General features: G+C 36.2%; 1 protein-coding gene across 2 annotated transcripts in view; it reads right to left on the bottom strand.

Moving 5' to 3' along the window:
- Positions 1 to 636, bottom strand: part of GTF2A2 (general transcription factor IIA, 2, 12kDa) — an 18537-nt gene that overhangs the window by 12648 nt on the left and 5253 nt on the right. For both annotated transcript variants that reach the window (XM_008581264.1, XM_008581265.1), the window contains exon 3: positions 71 to 175. In XM_008581264.1, the coding sequence (XP_008579486.1) occupies positions 71 to 175 (105 nt within the window). The remainder of the gene's footprint in view (positions 1 to 70; positions 176 to 636) is intronic.

Genomic DNA, 636 nt, shown 5'->3' with positions numbered 1-636 from the left:
AGGTGTCCTAAAAAAACACTATTGTAACAACCACTGCTGTAGGCTTCTAGATTTAGGAAAATATCCTTACCCTGAAATTGACTCTGTTCCTGACCCTCTGAGCCAATGCTGAATTTATAGCCTTATCAAACTGAAGGAGAACTTGAAGGGCAAGTTGGGGGGTGATCTGTTGAGACTGAAAAAAAATAAAGGTCATAAATCCTTTTAGGGAAGAACATTAAAGACAAAGTAAATAAAAATATATGATTTATCATTTAAAATTTAACGGAGGTTAACCACAGCCTCTAAAGTAGAATTCCTTATTCTCTTTTCCCATAACTAACAATTAAGAAGCAAAGGCTGAAAATATCTTTTGCACTATCTTGACACAAACAGAACTGTGAAAATGAAACATGCACTGATGTTACAAACCCAGAACAAAACTTCACCCATCTTTCCTTCACTGTGTTTGGAAAGAGGTGTTCAACAAATTGAGGGAACCAATTTTCTGATAAAACAAAAACCATGGGGTGGCTGGCCGGTTAGCTCAATTGTTTAGAGCACAGCCTTGTAACAACAAGGTCAAGAGTTCGGTTCCCCATGCTGGCCAGTTGCCAAAAATATATAGATAAATAAAATTTAGGTTAAAAATTTAAG

This window comes from Galeopterus variegatus, unplaced genomic scaffold (genome assembly GCF_000696425.1).
Source record: "Galeopterus variegatus unplaced genomic scaffold, G_variegatus-3.0.2 Scaffold2311, whole genome shotgun sequence".
NCBI lineage: Eukaryota > Metazoa > Chordata > Mammalia > Dermoptera > Cynocephalidae > Galeopterus > Galeopterus variegatus.
Note: the sequence above shows the minus strand (reverse complement) of the source record. Positions and strands in the feature narration are given on the sequence as shown.